Source organism: Trichosurus vulpecula, chromosome 3, assembly GCF_011100635.1.
Source record: "Trichosurus vulpecula isolate mTriVul1 chromosome 3, mTriVul1.pri, whole genome shotgun sequence".
Classification (NCBI taxonomy): Eukaryota; Metazoa; Chordata; class Mammalia; order Diprotodontia; family Phalangeridae; genus Trichosurus; species Trichosurus vulpecula.
In genome coordinates, this window is record NC_050575.1 from 160,714,566 (window position 1) to 160,732,054 (window position 17,489).

The 17,489-nt window shown below is 42.8% G+C and overlaps 2 protein-coding genes and 3 non-coding genes across 5 annotated transcripts in view; 1 reads left to right on the top strand and 4 right to left on the bottom strand.

Annotated features, from left to right (window-relative positions):
• Positions 1–559: 559 nt before the first annotated feature.
• Positions 560–5,061, bottom strand: RPL12 (ribosomal protein L12). The gene is made up of 7 exons (XM_036749511.1): positions 4,901–5,061; positions 3,510–3,583; positions 2,962–3,060; positions 1,718–1,799; positions 1,362–1,448; positions 703–815; positions 560–612 (listed from the first exon to the last, which is right to left on the bottom strand). Exons 1-7 carry the CDS (start codon positions 4,935–4,937, stop codon positions 607–609), a joined length of 498 nt encoding a protein of 165 aa, XP_036605406.1. The 5' UTR covers positions 4,938–5,061; the 3' UTR covers positions 560–606.
• Positions 1,048–1,177, bottom strand: LOC118845178. Its single transcript, XR_005010043.1, has one exon. It is a non-coding gene; the product is annotated as a small nucleolar RNA SNORA65 (small nucleolar RNA).
• On the bottom strand, positions 1,528–1,658 carry LOC118845177. Its single transcript, XR_005010042.1, has one exon. It is a non-coding gene; the product is annotated as a small nucleolar RNA SNORA65 (small nucleolar RNA).
• LOC118845179 lies at positions 3,720–3,849 on the bottom strand. The gene has a single exon (XR_005010044.1). It is a non-coding gene; the product is annotated as a small nucleolar RNA SNORA65 (small nucleolar RNA).
• A 71-nt stretch (positions 5,062–5,132) lies between the features above and the next one.
• The window catches only part of LRSAM1 (leucine rich repeat and sterile alpha motif containing 1), a 43,555-nt gene continuing 31,198 nt past the window's right edge, over positions 5,133–17,489 (top strand). The window contains exons 1-6 of the mRNA XM_036749510.1: positions 5,133–5,195; positions 7,327–7,427; positions 10,873–10,929; positions 11,973–12,017; positions 13,751–13,828; positions 14,872–14,940. Of these exons, the coding sequence (XP_036605405.1) occupies positions 7,356–7,427; positions 10,873–10,929; positions 11,973–12,017; positions 13,751–13,828; positions 14,872–14,940 (321 nt within the window). The 5' untranslated portion in view covers positions 5,133–5,195; positions 7,327–7,355. The remainder of the gene's footprint in view (positions 5,196–7,326; positions 7,428–10,872; positions 10,930–11,972; positions 12,018–13,750; positions 13,829–14,871; positions 14,941–17,489) is intronic.

The following is a 17,489-nucleotide window of genomic DNA, read 5'->3' on the forward strand; positions in this document are numbered from 1 at the left end:
TCTAAACACAAAGGAATAGAATACAAAATTTTTATGCATTTTGACCATGTACAATTACCCCAGAATAAACCAATACTATTCATGAAAATAAATCTTGAGCCAAAGGTTATTCCTTTAGAACCTCTTTCAATTTCTTGATTCTGGAATCTTAACTATTACTGCCATTAACTGAATTGTCCTGAGTTTGTATAAAGGGGATCATCACCCGTCCAACACCTCACATTCAAGGCAAACAGGTGCGATCTTTCCTATTAGTCTTCCTATTTCCTATTCCTATTAGTTTCCTATTAGTCTGCAAAGATGACAAACTTTGCTCATTCCTAGGGGAATTTTGGCTTGTCCAACTAGTCTTTCTCCAATCTATGGCCCCACTGCTAACATGCTTCACTAACTTCCCTGCTCTTCTAACACTACCCTTCCTCCTCCAAATGAACTGCAAAGTAGCTGAAAGTTATTGCAGAGCAAGAAGGCTAAAGAAATGTTAAGTTAACAGTTATTTCTCAGAATGCGTGGTAGCTTCTGACAAAAATTTTCTGGATCAAAAAATGAAGAGCCTCTGTTGTTGTCAAATGTTAAATTTATTGCAAATAGTCTCCTTTGTAGCTTTTAACTCTGTGGAAAGAAGAGAAATGTCATCATCAGTTTTTATTAAATGTCCCCAACAATGTTAAAATTTCATTGAGGAGCTAAATTAATACTTACTGCTGGGCATTCAACAGCACCACTATTGATGTCATCAATGACATCATGAGGGTGTTTGCCATCAATGTTGCAGCCCACAGACTGGGCTGTTCCAAGTATCTCTTTAATGGTTCCTGTATCAAAATGAGAAGAAAAGACATTAAGTTCTCAGTGCCTGCAATTCCCTCAACCTTGTGTTATACAGGAAAAACAGGCTTGAATAAAGCCTTCTGACTTCTTGCTTTAAAATATTAAGCCCCAACAGTTTATCACGTATTACGAATAAACATTTAAATAGCCTCAGATCACTGTTTCTAGACATTACAAACCACCTTCAATGATGTTCTAATAAATCCATACCAAATACCATGTTCCCAAACTTTCGGCACAGGGTCACCCACAAGCAGAATAACCCTGTTTCCTAAGCTGGGTTTTTCCTCTCAGCTCACCACTGGATTGCACCAGCCAACAACCTGGACACAGGTGCAGTGGCGGGCGGCTGAAGGCAAACATTCAGCCTATCCTTCCCTGCATAACTTTCATTAGATACCTGCTCAAAAACCCAAAGCACTGCCTTAATTTAAAAAATTTGTCATGCATATCTTAATTCTTCACAGCACCTAACATGATGCATCAACACCCAAAGCATGTTTCTTTATAATTATGTGTCTCTTTCTTACCAGAGAGATCTCTTGCCAAAGATCGGTGCCTCATCTGTCGGGCAATGCTGACAATCTCATCGAAAGTGATGTTTCCATTGTGTTTAACTATACAAAATACACACAAGACTCAGTTAATTCTTCTATCACTGGCAAAGATGACATGAATCTTTACACCCTTCTAACCAGTTGTCCCCAAGCTTTCGGCACAGAGTCACCCACAAGCAGAATAACCCTGTTTCCTAAGCTGGGTTCTTCTCTCAGCTCACCACTGGATTGCACCAGCCAACATAACACTGGAACCAGTGCAGTGGCGGGTGGCTGAAGGCAAAAATCAAATCCCACCTTCCATCTTCTCCTCAAGAAAAGCAACTTACTATTTTTCTGCTTCTTTCTGTCCCGAGGAGGTTCCTTTAGGGCTTTGATGATCAAGGCTGAGGCAGAAGGCACAACCTCAATCTAAAGAAAGACAAATTCAGTCATTTTTCTAAATGTATACCTTTCAACACTTTACCTCCCAGCACCAATTCCTAGACAGTCATTGGCCAGTACAATGGTCTTAGGCAAGCCTGAATTTAGTCTCCACAAACATGGATCAGGTGCCTCTTGCATAAAAGCACCTCCAAACAACCAGGGAAGGAAGGTATCCTTATACCTCTAGCAGGTTTTAAGGTTACAAAGAATCTATTAAATGTAGTTCAGAGGTTAAACAACTTGTCTCAGCTAGCTGGACTTAAATCCAGATTTCCTGATTCTCTTCAATACACTGTGCTGTCCCACCTCATTCACATATAGTGTCATAAATGGAGGGAACCCAAGAGCTACCAGACCAAGGCACACCTGAAAACAAAGCTCTCTATTACATGTGGCAAACAATCACCTAGACTGTCTTAATGAGGGGGAACCTATGAGCTATGACAACTTCGTTACCTTACTGTTATCTTTCGTAAAATGTTGGAGGCAGAACTTACCACAACATACCAGAGGAGTCCAACCAAAGCAAAGGATACTAAGTAGAACTATCACCTCCACAGTTTTGGGTGCCAGGATGGCATTTACCTTTTTCTGGCAGCTATGTTACAGCTGACTAAAAATCCAATTTTTTTCATGGTACATGTAGGCATACCTCCCCCCCATTTTGAACTTGCGAAGTTTCATTTAATAGAGAAAGACCTAAAGTCTAAGACTTGGATTTTTTTTAAAATCACCTTACTGGATTCTTCAAACATCTAGCTCGTCAAATTCTTTTTGGACCCTGGTCCTGTCATCTATGTTCATGCATTCTTCCCATATTTTCATTACTTGAAAAGCAAACCAATTTTGCCTTTAAGCACAGTAATCCAGATGTGGTTAAAAATGGAGCCTGTAGGATTTTTCTCTCTCCAAACCTGAAAGTTATGGCTCTCCAAAATGAGTCCAAGACAGTCTTAGCTTTTTGGTTGCCATTAAAGTTTTAGTTCACCTAAACTACCCATATCCTTCAGGACTAGGGCTTCTCTGTGGGCTACCACACCCTGTTGCAGGGGGTTGTAGTTCATTTGTGAATCTGCTATATTCTTTATAGTGCTCCACAGCCCAAATGTCATTATCAACAAGCAAAAATTACTAGCAAAATAATTACCTGGGCCTGTCTGTTCTGAATGGTAAGTTTCACTGTGATTCTTAGCCCTTTCCAGTCACCAGTTGCTTTGGCAATGTCATCACCAACCTTTTTGGGAGACTAAAGAAAAAAAAAGTGATTATATTGTCCTACAACACTCACAAAATAGCCTGCCTAAAGATAAATGGGGGTGAGGGAGAAGATATAGAGGACCTATTCTGCCCTACAACCACAATCACATGGTATTCTAAAATAGACAGATAAAGACGACTTTTTTGAGGCTACATAAAGCATTCACAATTTTCCATGTAAATAGCCATTAAATGAGCACAAGCAATTCCTGAAGGTTCTTAAAACTAAATAATTCACTCCCTCACCAATTGTCACAAGTTTTCCTAATGTCTCGATATCTCCAAATTTTAATCACATGCTTTAGAGATAATGAAATCGTTATCAGACAAATGCATATGCTTTTGAGACACTAACATTAGATGCACTCTATGATTACTAATCAGCAAACTAAGAAAAAACTTTTGTATCCAATAGAGAATATCCTTACAAAGACTTACCAAACCCAAGGGACCAATTTTGGGGGCCAGAGCTGATGTGGCACCAACTTCACCACCTGTGCACCTTAAAAACACTAGATAAAGAAACAAAGATTAAGCCCCAACAGTTTATCATGTATTACGAATAAACATATTTAAATAGGCTCAGATCACTGTTTCTAGACATTACAAACCACCTTCAATGAAGTTCTAATAAATCCATACCAAATACCATGTTCCCAAACTTTCGGCACAGGGTCACCCACAAGCAGAATAACCCTGTTTCCTAAGCTGGGTTTTTCCTCTCAGCTCACCACTGGATTGCACCAGCCAACAACCTGGACACAGGTGCAGTGGCGGGTGGCTGAAGGCAAACATTTTAAAAAGGCGGGCTTGCATGTACATGTGACTCATGAGATTCTATCTTACTCTAGGAAGATACAAAACATTAAGGTGGAAACAGCAAAGTATGATGGACATGGGACATCTGATTGAGCTTTGCTCCTGGCACTGGCAAGGTTACCCTGGATAAGCAAATTCCTTACTCACTCTAGGCCTTTTGCTCTGTAAAACCAAATGTCCGGAATGGTTAGCCCTTAGAAATCCACTCTTGTGAGTATCACATTCCCTATTATCTTCCACGAGGTAATGTATACTCATGACACCCAAATGATGCTACAACCTGGGCTTGTCCCTCTTTGAAGTTCGGGAAGCATTTATTAAATGCCTATCAGTTGAGAAGGGCTTAAGGTAGGATCCCGGCTACGACAGAGCTCAATCTGCTATTAGTTACAATTCACGACACTTGGATATTTACTTAGTACTTTCTTCACAATGTAACTAGGTCTTTAAAGCCAAGGACTACTCCATTTGTCTTTGTATCTTCAGCGCTTATCTAATGTTTGCTGAATTACATCTTTTAAAAAAGGGATGAGACAATCTATGGGGTCTCTTTCACCTCGAAATCCAGCATTCAAGCAGGGATTCAAGTGCCCTTACGTTAAAATAATTGGGCTAATATTGAAAAAAATGTGGGGGGCGGGAATCCCACGCCAGCATTCTGGTCCGCTCCAGGTGAGGGTTTAGAAACCCAGACCAGTTCTCCAGCCCCAATTTTTTTAAGGGCAGCGAGCCCCTAGAGAAGACAACTCAGGAACTTGAGCCCTCGCTACTCGAGCTCGGGAAAGCTCAGTTTAGGACAGGGAGGGGAGAAGGAAGGAAGGGGATCCCACAGACCTGGAGCGTCACATGGGGAAGGAAGGCTGAGGGGCTCGGAACCCGCTGGGCCCAGGGGTAGAAACTGACCGGAACACAAGGAGAGCCGGGCGCACGCGCGGCTGGAGGCTGGGGGTAGACTTGGCGAGAGAAGTAGGCCCCGGTTCTCCCATTCCCTCCCAGGCCCTGAGACGCACCGACTTTAATTTCATTAGGATCAAACTTGGGCGGCATGGCGGCGACGAAGGTGGTGGCTTGGCCTGGACGCTACGGGGTGGCTGCCGGTGTCGGATGAACCCGGATTCGGGACGACCGAAAGAAGTTGCACCTTCACCACCACGAGCTGGGAGCCAAAAGACCGGAAAAGAGCCGAGTAGCGCCGGATATAGGAAGATCCAAGTCTCGCGAGAACTTCCGTAGCGTTGACGCTGACGCTACGGCGGCCATGTTGCTTGTGGGCGGGAGCTGGTGGCTGTGAAGCCGGCGATCGCGGTGAGCTGTAGCTGCTGCATTTCGCGGGGTAGGAGGGGAGGCGGGGACCGACCCTTCCCCCCCAGTCCCCGGAGTCGCAGCGCCCCGAGGTCTTCTCCCCGCTCTTATCTGGGAGTTTCGTCTTCCCGTACGGCGGAGGTTCTAAGATCCGGGTTTCGGCTACACCCCTTTCCCCTTTTTGGCTGGCTGGGCGGGGGGCTTTGGTGGGACGGTCCTTGCTCTCTTCCGAGCCGTGGTGTCTCCCGCTTCTGCCCCTGCCGGACCCCCAGCCCTTCCAGCAATAGGTCCCGCACCCACTCCCTGCACTGAGGCGATGGTTTTTCCCCTTGTCATTTCTGGGGTCCTCCCTTCTCCCGCTGCCAACCCAGACACCCCGCAGTCTCGCTCCTTCCCCCGCCCCAGAGTTCCTTCATGGGCTGGGCTAGCAAGGCTGTGGCTGGTTAGGGTAACCCAGATGAGAATCTTTCTCCTCGTCCCCACCCAACCTGTGCACCCGTCTAGAATCATCCCTAGGTGTGGCTGTCAGCTGCTGTAAGCCCCTAGCTTGAGGGGTTTGGGGGTATTCAGTAGCATTAGTGTTTATTTCCTACCTTTGTAAACAGACGCGGGTGTGCAGGCCCGCCGGGAGACAGGAAACCAGAGTTTTCATTCCACCTCTACCACTAAGTCACCCTTTGATTTTGGGCACATCATTATCTGCAAGAGAAGATGGTCTCTGTTCCTTCTGTAGAGCTGACATTCTGAATCTATAATTATGACATGTCCTCTTAAGACAGCATCCATCCAGGCTAGCCTGTTGCTACAAGGGACCTCGGCTTTCCAAGTACCTCTTTGGGCTAAATGAACGGGAACAAGACAGTCTGTCCCCTCCAGGCATTCTCTGGCTGTCCTCCATGCCTGGAATGCCCTTGCTCCTCACGTCTACCTCCTGGCTTCCTTCAAGTCTCCCCTTCAACAGGAAGCCTTTCCCAGCCCCTCTTAATTCTAGTACCTTCCGTCTCTACTAATTATTCCTATCTATAACTTGTATTTCTGTATATAACTAGTTTGTACAGATTTATTTGTTGTCTTCTCCCATTAGATTGTGAACCCTGGAGGGCAGGACTGTCTTTTGCCCTTTTTTGAATATTTTCCCCTCCCCCCTCCAGTACTTAGCACAGTACCTGGCACATAGAAGTGCTTAATAAAGGTTTATTAAGTGATTGATTAAATGGGGTGTAGGGGAGGTTTAAATTATGAGTAAGGTCAGTTTTCAGTCAGTTTCTTAACATAGATTGTTGGGGGTGGGCAGTAGGTGTCAAAGTGGATAGAGCAGGGCATGGCATCAGAAAGACTGGCCTCAGGCACTAGCTGTGTGACCCCGGGCAAGTTACTTAACCCTGTTGCCTCAGTTTCCTCATCTGTAAAATGAGCTGGAGAAAGAAATGGCAGACCGCTCTTTGTCAAGAAAAAATCTTTGCTAAGAAAACGCCAAATGAACAACAACAGAGCTGAAAGGAATCTCAGAGATTATCTAATTCAACCTTATCAGAGAACTTTTGGTGCCTTTACTTTTCATCTTGGTATGGCATACAGTACTTTGCACACGGTAGATGTTAAATATTTGTTGAATTCATGAATAAATGAACCAGCCTAATACATCATTGTCATGTTGTCTTCAGCTTCAGGGATCCATAATTTTTGCAATGAGGATGATCCCTCTACTGACATAGATTGCAATCCTCATATCCTTAGCAGACAGTCTTCCTGCAGTTTTTTTTTAGCCAAAAAAAAAAAAATTACCTTGGCCAACCTGGTACTGAGCCTGGCCACACTTAGCTAAACTGGTTTCTTATGCTTTTTGGTGGTTTCAGTGGTGATCACTGTCATAAACACATTATATACAAGATACCCCATTGGCTGCTGGTTACAAGACAATGAACCCTTTGTGTGTGAGCTTGAGGGTCCATACACATAAAGGTTACTTAATATTTGTTAATTTGATTTCAGAATACTACTGTGATGAGTTTAAGGATCCTTGAAGTATGTTTTGGCAGGCAGTGAGACAACACAGACAGATAAATGGCTCTGAGGTTCCAGAAATGGCTAAATATGTTCTTCTGTATTACTGATTTCTCTAATCATTTCAAAGAGGTCCAGTGACTCTGGTGGAAAGGAAGGATGCCTCTCTTCTTCCGAAAAAGGAAACCCAATGATGAAGCTCGGAAACGTTTTGAATACCAGATGTGTCTGGTGAGTATGAATTCTGATTTCATTATTTTCTCTTGTTCAGTCTTATATTCTATTACTCTCTGCCATGACTTGTATTCTGCAGTGAGATGGAGAGAATAAGCATCAATTGGGAGAATTGGGGATTATTTACTTTGAAGAATGGAAGACTGGAGGAATGGAAGGGTACGGTGATGGTAGCTGTCTTCAAGTGGCAGTTAGACTTGTTCAGCTTAGCCTGGAAGAAAAAAAGGAAATAGACATATCCCTGCATTAATAGGTAGCTACAGTGGATGGAGAGTTGAGCCTGGAGTTAGAAAGACCTGAGTTCAAATTTGGTCTTGGACACTAGCTGTTCAACCCTGGGCGAATCATTTAACCTCTGTTTGCTTCAGTTTCTCAGCTGTAATGGTGCCAACCTTGCAGAATTGTCGTGAGGGTCAAATGGGACAATATTCATGCACAGCACCTGGCATGTAGGAGGCACTCTGTGCATGCTTATTCTCTTCTCCTTCCCCATTTCCTCTCCCTTATTGATAGAAGTACAATGTACAGAATGAGGAAGGTGATGCTTCCACTGAATTCACTGCTGGTGAGACCGCATCTTGATTATTGAGTCCAATTCCGGGTGTCACATTTTAGAAAGAACATTAGTAAACATGAGTGTGTCTAGAGGATAGGGAGAGATGAGCATCAGTAAAGGAAGCCATCGTGTTTAGCCTAGAGAAGGGAAGACTTGTTGGGGTGGGGGATAGATAATGGCTGTATGTGGCACAGTGAAAAGCCCAGCTGATTTGAAGTCTGAGGACTGTGTTCTAATCCTGTTTCTGCTGCTAAGGTCACTTGCTATGACTTTGGGCAAGTTTCTCAACCTCTCCAGTTTTCTCTTTCCTCATCTAAAATAAAGGGGTTGGAAAAAATAACCTTTAAGGTCTCTTCTAGCTTGAAATCTTTGATGTTATGTGAAAGCAGGATTAGACTTATTTAACAAGGCCCCAGAAAGATAGAACTGAGAATTATATATGGGTAGAAGTTGCACAAAAATAGATTTCATATGGATATAAGGAAAAGCTTCTTTATAATTTGAGTTATCCAAAAGTGAAATGGAGACTTCTGGCCAAGGTGGCTGGCTGAACTGGAGGCTGACCACCTAGTTCCCACATATCTACAACTGAAGTTTGTACCAGACCGTATGACGATGAAAAAATCCAATGAGAAATTACTGTGACTTCTTCCATCGTAGAACTATAGAAAAAGTCAGAAGCCCATAGGTGTTGGAAAGAGAACCCTACTAGCAAAATGAGCACCACTATGACCAGACGTGGGACACCTATAAACTGCAAGGGTCTGTGTTTGGAGATAGCAAGAGTAATGGGCTTGGCTGTCCTGATAAAGCTCCAGGTTATTTAGAAAGTCCCAGTGGGGGGATCTGGAAAGTCCTGGTGACCAGTATAGTGCTGACTGACATGGTGCTACACATCTCAGGCCAGGACATCTCAGGCCTGAGAAATCTGAGGTCCCTAACACTGATCCTGAGATGCCAGAATGAGATCCCTAAAGACCTAGGGTTCTAAACCTCAAAGATTCAAGAGGACTAAACCCCAGGAGGTACAGAGGTCAGTGCAAGAACTCAGGGGTCCCAGGGCAAGATGAAGCAGGGTTGACCACCCCACCCAAAAGTGCAGTAGGGCATGGAACTTGACCCTGGCTGAAAGCCTCAATTCAGGAACTAAAGCTGGGGAGATGAGTAGACACTCAAAGGAAAAAAAAAAAAGCATTTCCAAAAGGACTGAATGAATACCTAGAGGAAATGAAGCAAGAATTTTAAAAGCGAAATAAAAGTTTTAGAGGAAAGAATTGGAAGGAGAAGAAGGAGCTTAGAAGAGAAAGTAGGAAACCTTACCCAAGAAGTGGTCTTTACTAGAGTAGATCAAATACAAATCAGTGACTCTCTGAGACAAAATCAAAAGATTGAAAAAATAGAAGACAATATAAGATTGCTTATACAAAAAAGGACCAACTTGGAAAACAAGTCGAGGAAAGAGAATTTAACAATCATTAGACTCCCTGAAAACCATAATTTAAAAAAAAAAGATCTATTAGACCCAGAGGGCAAAGTAAAGAGACCCACCTCCCACTTCCTGAAAGGAATCCCAACAGATGAAGTCCCAGTAATGTTATAGCCAAAGTCCAGAGCTTTCAATGTCAAAGAAAAAAAATAGTATAAACATCCTGAAAGAAGCAGTTAAAAATGTCAAGGAACTACAAAGACCTGGCAGCTTCTATTTATAACAAGAGATCTTGAAATACGCTATTCCAAAAGGCAGATGACATCAGTTTACAACCAAGAATAACTTACCCTAGGTGAAACTCAAAATTGGGCCTTATTGGAATAGAAGACTTTCAAGCACTTCTGATGGAAAGACTAGAGCTTTGAAATACAAATACCTGAGTCCAGAGAAACTTAGAAAACTATATTTATTTGAGCAATGGGAAAGAGCCATGTGATGATGAAGTGCTAACATTCTAATAAGAGAAAGAAGGAAGAAGTGTCTCTTTAAAGCCTTAATGTCTTCAAAGGGTATTGAGGGAACTGAATAAGAAAATGGAAGGTCTTGGGAATAGATTGGTTTTGTTCTGAGTGTCTGAAGAAGAGAAAGAGAAGCTAGGGTAATGTTTCTAAAGAGCTTTCCTCACAATAGCCCTGTGAGTTGGTATGGTCTATATAGTGAAAAGAGTACTAGATGAGGAGTTGGGAGGGCCAGTTTTGAATGCCCACCACACCACGTACTAGCTGTGTGACTCTGAGCAAGACAGTTCTACCTTTCAGAGACTCAAGTTTCCTCATCTGCAAAATGGGGAAATAATACAAAACTTCACACACGCAGTTTACTGTGAGAAAAGCACTTTGTAACACACCATGTAAATGTGAGTTATCCCTGGCCTTACTCGTGGTGGACACTTGACCGATGTTAGTTGAATTAAATTTTTGCCTTCTGTTAAAATGTGGAGCTTGGGCTCAGGCGATGTCTGAGGTCCCTTTCATGTTTTAGTCTATGACCCTGCTATGTGTGGTGTTAAGTACTAGAGATGCAAAGGTAGATTATGTTCAACTACAGGTTGACTTTATCACAGGTGTTTTTTATAATATTTCTATATAACTCCTTATTTCCCATCACTTCATAGTATATAATTCATGAGTTCTTTTCACCTCTATTACTGTTGTATTTGCCCCTTTGAATGTTATCTTGTTATAATTTCTGGTCTGTTTGACTAACTATGTGACCCTGGGCAACTCACATTTTCCCTCTCTTGCCTTGCTTCTCATTAGGAAGATGATTTCTAAAGTCCTTTCCAGATCCAAAATTCTATGATTCTGTGACCAGATTTCCAACTTTCTGAGGCTGCTTTATACATTGTCAGAAATGAGCTAACATTGAAGGACTGTTTGGTAATTTTTTCCCCTTAGGCAAAAGAAGCTGGTGCAGACGACATTCTTGACATATCTAGATGTGAGCTCTCAGAGGTAATGTAATGGTGGTGTTTGAGCTATGTATTTTATTTGACTTATTTTCTTAGATTTGATGTCTGTAATGAGGACAGGTGTGAACTTAATCTTTTTTTTTTCAAGTTGCCAAAAATGAGATAGGAATCTTGAGACTTCTGTAATTTTCTCCTCAACTAAAAATTAGAGGTGATACTTTGACATGCTTTAAAATAACCACAAAATTAGAAGAGTTTATAGTTAAGCTCTTGGAATGCAGGAAGAGCATGGATTGGAGTGGGGATCATGGGTATTGTGGGAGGCCTTTGGAAATCCTTTCCAAAGTGGGAAGAAACCCTTGCTCTGTCCCTAGACTACCAGGGGCCTTCTGACCCTTCCCAGTTTTATCCCAGGGTGAGAGATAGCTCCCAGAGGCAGTTTGGAGCTTTGGAAGTCAAAAAAGAGACATTTAAGGCTTTTCGTAAGGTGAAATCAAAGAAGTCTAGAGCAGAGCTCAAATAGCTCTTTTTCCTGCAAATAATCTTCAGGGAATGTATGCTGGGGTTTCCTTGTTTGGTCATATGAGTATTAATTTATTAATAAAGACACTGTGCCAGCATTCTAAGCTTTGTCATATCAATTAATAGTTTTGCCTTGTGTTAAGCTACTAACTACACCCAGATAAGCTATTTTCTCCCCTATTTTGTTTTATTTTTTAAAGTTATTTGGTATTTTATTTTCCCCCAGTGACATATAAAACAATTTTTAACAATTGTTTTTAAAAATTTGAGTTCCAGATTCTCTCCCTTCCTTCCTCCTACCTCCTTCCCCTCAGATAAACTATTTTTTAAATGCTTGATCACTGGTGACTGATAACCAACAATGGGTAGGGCAGAAACCAACCTCTACAAGCACCACTCCCCAGACTGTCCCGAGATGTGCATCCCTGGGGCCTTCCCGCTGAACTCTTTTCTCAGCTTCATCTCTCACACCCATACTGTACTGACTGTCCTACATACAGGGTAAATTAGAAAAGGGAAGGATGTTTGGTGCAAAGGTAACGCTTTACTTTGATTTTTCATTAGATTCCATTCGGGGTTTTTTCAACATGCAAAGTACTTCAGAAGAAGGTGAGAAAGTCTGAATTTTGAGAGAGAGATTTTGGTGGTTTTCAAATATAATTTTTGACCTCATTGGGTTTGATTCATTGGTTGTTATTATTGTTGTTGTAGTTAACAATAATCACCAAAACAGTAAATCACATTTCTGTTGGGCTTTAAGGTTTACACGGAGCTTCCCTCATATGTAACATCCCTGTGAGGTGGGTAGTGCAGGTGTTACTATTTTATTCTATTGATGAAGAAACTGAAACCCAGATGCTGGCTTGCCCAGGGAGTGACAAGTGTATATGAGAGTCAGGATTTGGATCCAGGTTTCTTGACTACAATCCAGTGCTTATACTGCTCTAACATAGCTGCCTCTCCTAGTTCAACTTGGCCCAGACACTTGTCCCTGAGTCATTCCTCTCTGACCCATGCAGCATCTCCTAAGGGAGACCAGAGCAAAGCCATTGATATCTCAGAAAAACACACCTAACTTTGGTCCAAATTCAGCATTTCTTTAGCTGAAACAAAGCATCAAGCTCCCTACCATGGCAGGTATTTAAGCGGAGTTTGTGAGGTGGAATGGAAAAAGCATTCTGTGTCAGGATTGCAGTTGAGGTTTTGCCACTAACTCACTTTGCAACTTGGGACAAATCCCTTTCTCCCTCTGGGCCTCTGTTTCCTCTTCTGTCAAGTGTGGGGACTGGACTAAATCAGGGCTTCTTTTTTTAAAAAAATAAATTTTTTAAAATTTATTTTTAGTTTACAACATTCAGTTCCACAAGTTTTGGAGTTCCAAATTTTCTCTCCCTCCCTCTCCTCCCCACTCAAGACGGCATGTAATCCAATGTAGGTTCTACATATACCTTCACATTGAACATATTTACATAATAATCCAGTTGTAAAGAAGAATTATAACCAATGGAATGAATCATGAGAAAGAAGAAATGACACCAAAAAAGGAGAAAAAAAAAGAGCAAATAATTTGCCTCCATCTGCATTCAGACTTCATAATTCTTTATCGGGATGTGCATAGCTTTTTCCATCATGAGTCTTTTGGAGCTGTCTTTGAACCAAGGTTGCATTGATGAGAGGAGCCAAGTCTATCCAAGTTAGTCCTTACAGATACCATGTGTCTGTAATCATATATAATGATCTCCTATTCTGCTCTGCTCACTCAGCATCAGTTCATATAAGTCTTTCCAGGTTCTAATGAAGTCCGTCTGCTCCTCATTTCTTATGGCACAATAGTATTCTATTACATTCATATACCACAATTTGTTTAGCCATTCCCCAATTGATGGGCATCCCCTTCATTTCCAATTCTTTGCCACCAAAAAAAGAGCTGGTATAAATATTTTTGTACATATGGGCCCATTTCTCACTCGTGTATATATCAGGGCTTCTTAACCTCTTTGTGTGTCCTGTTCCCCTTTGGCAGTCTGGTGAAGCCTGTGGACCCCTTTTCAAAAGAATGCTTTTAAATAATTGAAGGAAATGCTCGATTTCATTTAGAGGTTAGTGAAAATAAGGATATTGGGTTTTTTTTTCCCCCAACCAAGTTCATGGACCACTCCAAGGTTAAGAACCCCTGGATTAGATAGTGTCCAAAGCCCCTTCAAAGCTAAATTCTGTGATGCTGAGGGTGGATATCTGTTCCAAATGTTCACCTACTTTTCCTTTCCGTCTTAGTCTGCTCTGATGCTTTTTCCTGAAGCCCCTTTTAGGCTGTAACACTATTCCAACTTGTTTCCTTATAGGTGTTGATTGTTCATACAAATTACCTCACTTCCTTGGTTCCCAAATCTTGCAGCCTCCTGAATCTTGGAACAATCAAGGTAATGTGCCAGTTCTCTTCAGGAGCTTTGATGTTGGCCTGAGACCAGGGTCCCTTTTCAGTTATTTGGCTGTTAATAAAGCTCTGCCAACTTCCACATGTATGTAGTGATGGGCAGCAAGAATGAGAATAAACTAAATCTGTGGGCAATTTAAACGTAAAATACAGTGGAAGCCTGTTACAGTTGGGCTTATTATTACACAGTCTGCTTATTCTCTCTCCCCAAACATCCTATGTATGATATCAAATCCAAGGTGACCAAGATGATGAGGAGCCAAGGGATGGTGCCAGCAAAGGCTCTAGTGAAGGAACTGAGGACAGGCAGCTGGAGGAAAGAAGACTGAGGGTAGTCACAAGAGATGTGTTTTGGGGATTGCCTTGTGGATGGTGCTTATTCTGCTTGGCTCCAAGGGGCAGAGCAAGGAGCAACAGTTAAAAGCTTCAGAGACAGATTTCAGTCAGACCTAAGGAACAACCTCACAAAAAATGGGGCTGTAGAAAAGGGGGTGGGGCTTTCTCAGAAGGTAGTGGCTTCCTTATTATCGGGGGTGCCCCAGGAGAGGCCCGGAAACACTTGTGGAGGATGTGGCAGAAATGTTTTTTGTTCAGGTATGAGTTAGCCATGGTGACCTGAGATCCCTCTCAGCTTGGAGGTTCTGTCACTACTGATTCTGTGTGGTCGGTCATCTCATGTTTATTGAGGGTCTGCTGTGTACCAGGCATTATATAGGGATACAGAAAAGGAGATGACACAGACCTGAACTTGAAGGGCAGTGCATGATTCATTGTGGAGTAAGTGATTACCAACCCTAAATGTGGTTTCAGAGGAGAGAGAAATTATTCTGGGCTGGTAGGTCTTCATATTGGAGATGCAGTTTGAGCTTGGCCTTGAAGGATGGCATTGAGTGGGCTAAAGTCTCTATTATTAGAGTGTTTTTCCCCCACCTGACCTTTACAAGTGGTCCCAGAGTATCATTCTGGTGTATGGAAGCCCTTTCAGCTTGTTGGCCAGTGGACTGTGAAAGATCTGTCTTCCTTTGGCAGGTTTTGGACCTTCATGATAACCAGCTAACGGCTCTTCCTGATGCTCTTGGACAGCTAACTTCTCTTCAGGTATGCTCCACACTCAGAACTGTAGTTCCTGGGACTGATGAATGGGCTATTTGGCTTTGGCCCGCAGATGCAGGAAGGGGGCTGCTCTCACGTAATTCTGCGCTTTCTTCTTACAGTGTCAAAAAGGCTGTTGTGGCATTCTGGCCCCAGGGGCTGGCTCTCCTTTAGAAAAAGCCCCACCCTCTTGGCCACCATCATTGTCTCTGTGCTTTGATCAGGAGGTGTCTTACTGCTTCTCAGCAAAGACAGATCAGAATTGGAGAGGTTTGGAGTGCTATGGGAATTTAGAGGCAGCAGAGGCCACTTCCAGGGATCAGGGAAGGTTTCTGGAGAAGTGGCCTTGAATGAGATGTTAGACTTAGGTGGAGTGGGTGGGGAAGGGCATTGTAGATAGAGCGAATAGCAGAATGGCATGACCAGAGACTCCGAGGAGAGAAAACACTGGGTGTGTTTGGGGAATTCAGGCAGCTAGGAGGTGCAGTGGATAGATCACAGGGCCTGAGGTCAGGAACGCTTGTCTTCATGAGTTCAAATCCTGACTCAGATTCTTCCTAGGTGTGTGAGTCTGGGCAAGTCACCTAACCCTGTTTGCCTCAGTTCCTCATCTGTAAGATGAGCTGGAGAAGGAAATGGCAACCACTACAGTATCTCTGCCAAGAAAACCTCAGATGGGGTCATGACTTAACAACAGCGAAATGTCACTGGAGCATAGAGTGTGTGAGAAGAATAGTGGGAGATAGTTGGAAGGTTATATGTATGTCTAGGTATGTGACTCGGAGTCAAAAGGTCTAGATTTAGATCAGCCCTGACACCCAGCTAGGGATTGTGCAGAACTCCAGTAAAGGCTCTAAGCCTCTGTTTCTCTACCTATAAAACGAAGATAACAATATGTAGATTACTTCCTGCACAGAGTTGTTGTGATAAAAGTATTTTGCAAACTGCAAGGACCCAAATAAATAGTTTGTTGGTTTTAAACACTAGATCTGTGGTTTCATTGGCATAGGGAACTACTGATGAGAAAACTTCTTCTACCAGTAGATTGATATTTGCTTTGCACCTTCTAGACTTAGGAATCGAGTGGTAAAGTGACTTGCCCTGAATCACACAGCCATTATGTGTCCATTTGGTAGGACTTGAATCCCAGGCTCATTGACTCTGAACATTGGCTCTATGTCCACTAGACCCTGCTACCTCTTATAATAAATCAGTTGCTCTCTGTAAAATTAAGATAATCATATGTGTTGGATTATTATTATTGGGGACAAGTTGTGGTGGGTCTTGGATTTACAGGAAAAGGAATTTGACTTTATTAGGCAATAAGGCAGAACCTATTCAGAATTATGCTTTAGGAAGATCAATCTGAAGTATTTCTTCTTAATTTTAATGATCAGTCAGTATGTATTTATTAAGCTTTTACTGTGTGCTAGTCATTGGAGATGCAATGGAAAAGTAAAACTAGTCCCTGCCCTTGAAAATCTTGTAGTCTGGCAAGGAGAGACAACGTATACTTATTTGGACATTTACAAAATAGATACAAGATAATTTGGAGGGGGTTACAAAATCAAATTGGTATTCCAAGCCTAATAGAAAGAGCACCATTCCAACCTTATATCCCCCTGTTATTCTTCTCCCTACCCTGTGCTCTAGGGCAGTGGTGTCAAAGTCAGATGGAAATGGATCCCTGCTGGCTGCATATTGACTTAGAAAACCAGAATTTAACATGATCTATGTTGTATTTTTCCTTACTTTGTTAAACATTTCCCAATTACATTTTAGTCTAGGCTTCACTTGGGAGTTTGCAGGCTGGGATTTTGACACCTTTGCTCCAGGGTCTGTGTTAGCAGCTGGTGGAATCAGGAAAAGCCTCAGATAGAAGGTGGTGTTTGAGTTGTGCCTAAAGGAAGTGAGGGATCTTAAGAGACAGAAGCGAGGAGGGAGCAAATTCCAGGCATGAGACAGAAGCACAGAGGTGGAAATGGAAGGTCCTGTGTGAGGAAGGGTAAGGAGGCCACTTGACTGACTTTAGTGTGCAAGGAGGGGAGCTAATCGGACTGGGAAGGGAGAGGGCACCAGCTCATGAAGGATCTTAAATACAAAACAGAGCAGTCTATGTTTGATGCCGCAGATAATGGGGAGCCGCTGGAGTTCACTGACTGAAGGCCAGGCCTCTGTTTAAGAAAAATCAGAAGGCATCTTTGTGGAGGATGGACTGGAGAGGGCAGAGAATGGAGTCAGGGAGACCAAATAGGAGTCTGTGGTGATGGTCCAGGTTAGAGGTGACAGGGGATGATGCAGGCCCATGTGGTGCTTTTGCAATTAGTTCTCACTCACCTACTAAAGGGATGGAGGCTCTGGTGACATGTGTTTGATGAAGCCCCGAGGTGCCCTAGAGCCCCGTTCCTCAGGATTAGCCACTGGATCCTCTTTTAAGACAGTTCAGTTTAGTTCAGTTCAACAAGCATTTGTTAATCACCTGCTGAGTGCCAGGTGCTGGCCTAGGCAAAAACAAAACTCTCCTTGCCCTGTCCTGGGGAGAAACGGCAAGTACC